This window comes from Phocoena sinus, chromosome X, assembly GCF_008692025.1.
Source record: "Phocoena sinus isolate mPhoSin1 chromosome X, mPhoSin1.pri, whole genome shotgun sequence".
Taxonomy (NCBI): Eukaryota; Metazoa; Chordata; class Mammalia; order Artiodactyla; family Phocoenidae; genus Phocoena; species Phocoena sinus.
The window spans coordinates 111815690-111818781 of NC_045784.1; the positions used below are offsets into that span (position 1 = coordinate 111815690).

Sequence of the window (3092 nt, forward strand, 5' to 3'; positions counted from 1 at the left end):
TTACATTTTACAGCTTCACTGTGGCAGATATCGTAGAGCATTTGGAAAATACACATCTAGGAATATTCTGAGTCCTTATGAAAGATATGGATTTAACTTAATTCAGCCTAAGGGATATCAAGGAAATCCTCTATATAAGTACATGAGTGGTAAAGCAAAGGAATTAATGTTCTCTTCTATAACTTATAGTCAAATTACATTGTTTTCTAACCTTGTTATCTTGGAATTAACTCATGACTAGTGTTATACTCGTTCACAACTCAGACTGACATATTCATACCCACATACATTATTTCCTCTTCTTAAAGTATTTCTTATCAGTTGTTTCAGAAAATACACATCATTTTGTCCATATAATTTCTTCCTATTATATTGCTGTTTATCTAAGCATCTACACCTAAACACTTAGCCAGAGCAATTCAATTATTCTTAAAAGGCTTTATTTGCAGGTAAGGAAAACACTGTGAATAGAACTGTGAGCAAGTCTTCATAGAATATATTACATTTTGGAGACACAGAATGGGGGATTAGGGACTTTTCTCAAATATTTTCTGTAGAGCAACTTTCACTTCCTGGTTTCTCAAACTACAGATGAGAGGATTTGACACTGGGATCACCATTGCATAAAACACTGAGACCATCTGATTTCCTGCCTGGGATCCACGTTGAGAGGGCTGAAAGTAGGTGTACATAGTTGTTCCATAGTATAGGCCAACAGCAGTCAAGTGGGAAGCACAGGTAGAGAAAGCTTTTTGCCTGCCAGAAGCTGAGGGAATTCTCAGGATAGTCATGAGGACAGACAGGTAGGAGACAAGGATTACCATAATGGAGGTGAACAGAGTGAATCCTCCGCAGCCAACAATCAAGATCTGGGTGACCCAGTGGTCTGAGCAAGCCAGTGCTGACAGTAGAGGGATGTCACAGAAGTGAGGAAGGACATGTGGTTGACAGAACGATAGTTGTGTGATGGAAGTTGTCACAGAAACCATGTTAACTAATCCACCAAGGTAGCATCCTGCTACCAATTTGAGACGACGGACTCTAGACATGGTGACGTGGTAGCGCAGTGGGTGACAAATGGCAGTATAGAGGTCATAGGCCATGGAAGCCAAAATGTTGCATTCAGTGGAGGCAAAGATTATGAACAAGCCCATTTGAGTCACACATCCAAGGAAAGAAACAGCCTGCAACTTAGATAACAAATTTGCTAAAGTCTCTGGGATCGTGACAGAAGAAAAACAGACATCAAGAAAGGACAGATTAGAGAGGAAAAAATACCTGGGGGTGTGGAGGCAGGGACTGACTCTGATCAGGACTACCAGGCCTAGATTCCCCAACACAGTGACAATATAAACAATAAGGAAGACTCCAAATAGCAGGACCCCAAGCTGAGGATTATCTGTCATGCCCAGAAGGATGAGGTCAGTCACTGTAGATGAATTCTCCATCAACACAAGCTGGGTATTATCCTTGATGAGGTAAGAATGCTTCTGACATGCTTTAAGTGAGGAAATAATAGAAAACTGGATGATACGGGTAAAACAGTCCCACTCAAAACACATGAATCCACAGCACTCTCCAACCCTTCCCTGCATCTACAATCTCACTTTAAACACCTTCCCAAATAGTATCACTATTTCCCAAGCATAACATTGGGAAAGTAATGATAGGAGAAAAAAGGGGAAGGAAAACGAGGTAAAGAAAATTCAGAAAGCAAAAGGAACACACAAAAGTAAGAAAGTAAAGGCCTAGGATGCAAAAGACACTTAATATTTGTTGAAGGAATAAATGAAGTAGAAAGAAAAACAGATGTCATCAAGAGATGTTCTTTACTAATACATATATCACAACATTGTAAATCAATTATACCCCAATAAAAATGTTTTAAAAAATAAAAGAGACTATTAAATTAAAAAAAGAGAGAGATGTACTTTACTGATACAGGACTACAAACTCTTAGAAAATTTGGGGGTATGGAATTCCATCTCACCCTCCCTCACTTTTCCAAATCAATCTCAAGGAATTATTGCAGATGAAGTAACAATATAGTAAATATGTCGACTGATTTCATCTTGACAGACAGCCCCCTTCTCCCTTCAGTATTAGTGACATTGTTTCTGAAAAAGCAGAAGTCACGAATACTCACTATTTTGCTTGGTAAGTAAAGGGTTTTCCAGGACCTTGATCACCTCTTCACTGGTAGATTGTTGCAGAATCAGAATGCTCCGAAATCGCCATCAGAAACTGAACTCAAGGTTATCAGGTATCATTTGGATCCTGTGAAAGAGCAACCGAAAGATTCATGAAGTTGTTGTCTGATCATCACCTGACTGATTCCTTTAACCATGCTTGGGGCAAAGGTTATGCAGCTACACAAAACTAACTGCAAATTCCACAAGGACTTGGTCAGATCTGTCTGAGCAAAGGGCCAGGTCACAAAATAGCTGGAGTCAGGTGGCACTGAGGCTAAGTGCATGGACTCTGTCCCCCTCTCTTGTGGTCACAGGATATTTCTAATGCTGACTTGCACCCTCACACAAATGCCTGGGTCTTACCCTGGATGAAGCACCAAACAAGAGAAGGGATAAATCCATACAGATCCATCTCCATTTATACAATTTAAACTAAATCAGAACCCTTGTGTTTCACTGGATGGCCATCAGCGAGGGGTGTTTAGAAGGGATTCCTGTATTTGGTGAGAGTGTGGACAAGGAAACCTCAGAGGGCTCTCCCAACTTTGATTAAAAAAAAAAGCCTATCTGTTTCAATTCACCAGAAAACATAGGTTCTTTATTTGGTGTAGTAGTTAAGGGGTCTGATTCTGGAGCTATATGGACCTATTTGAATCCTGGTTTTGGAGATCACTCGTTCTGTGACTTAGGACTTAACCTACCTAAGTGCACTAACCTGTAAAAGAAGGGCACTAATAAGACCTATGTTATGGGGCAATAGCAAAGGTTAAACTAAATATTTTAAGTAAAACACTTGGTACATATTAATTGCTCACTGACTTCTACTCTCTTTATTCCTTTATGACCACTCCTACTTATGTATTTACTATTTTTTTTCTTCTCCATTTCACTAAGTGGAAG

The 3092-nt window shown here is 39.6% G+C and overlaps 1 protein-coding gene across 1 annotated transcript; it reads right to left on the reverse strand.

Annotated features, from left to right (window-relative positions):
- Positions 1–527: 527 nt before the first annotated feature.
- LOC116747187 (olfactory receptor 1052-like) lies at positions 528–1448 on the reverse strand. Its single transcript, XM_032618976.1, has one exon. The coding sequence runs from the start codon at positions 1446–1448 to the stop codon at positions 528–530; it is 921 nt and encodes a 306-aa protein (XP_032474867.1).
- Positions 1449–3092: the final 1644 nt, after the last annotated feature.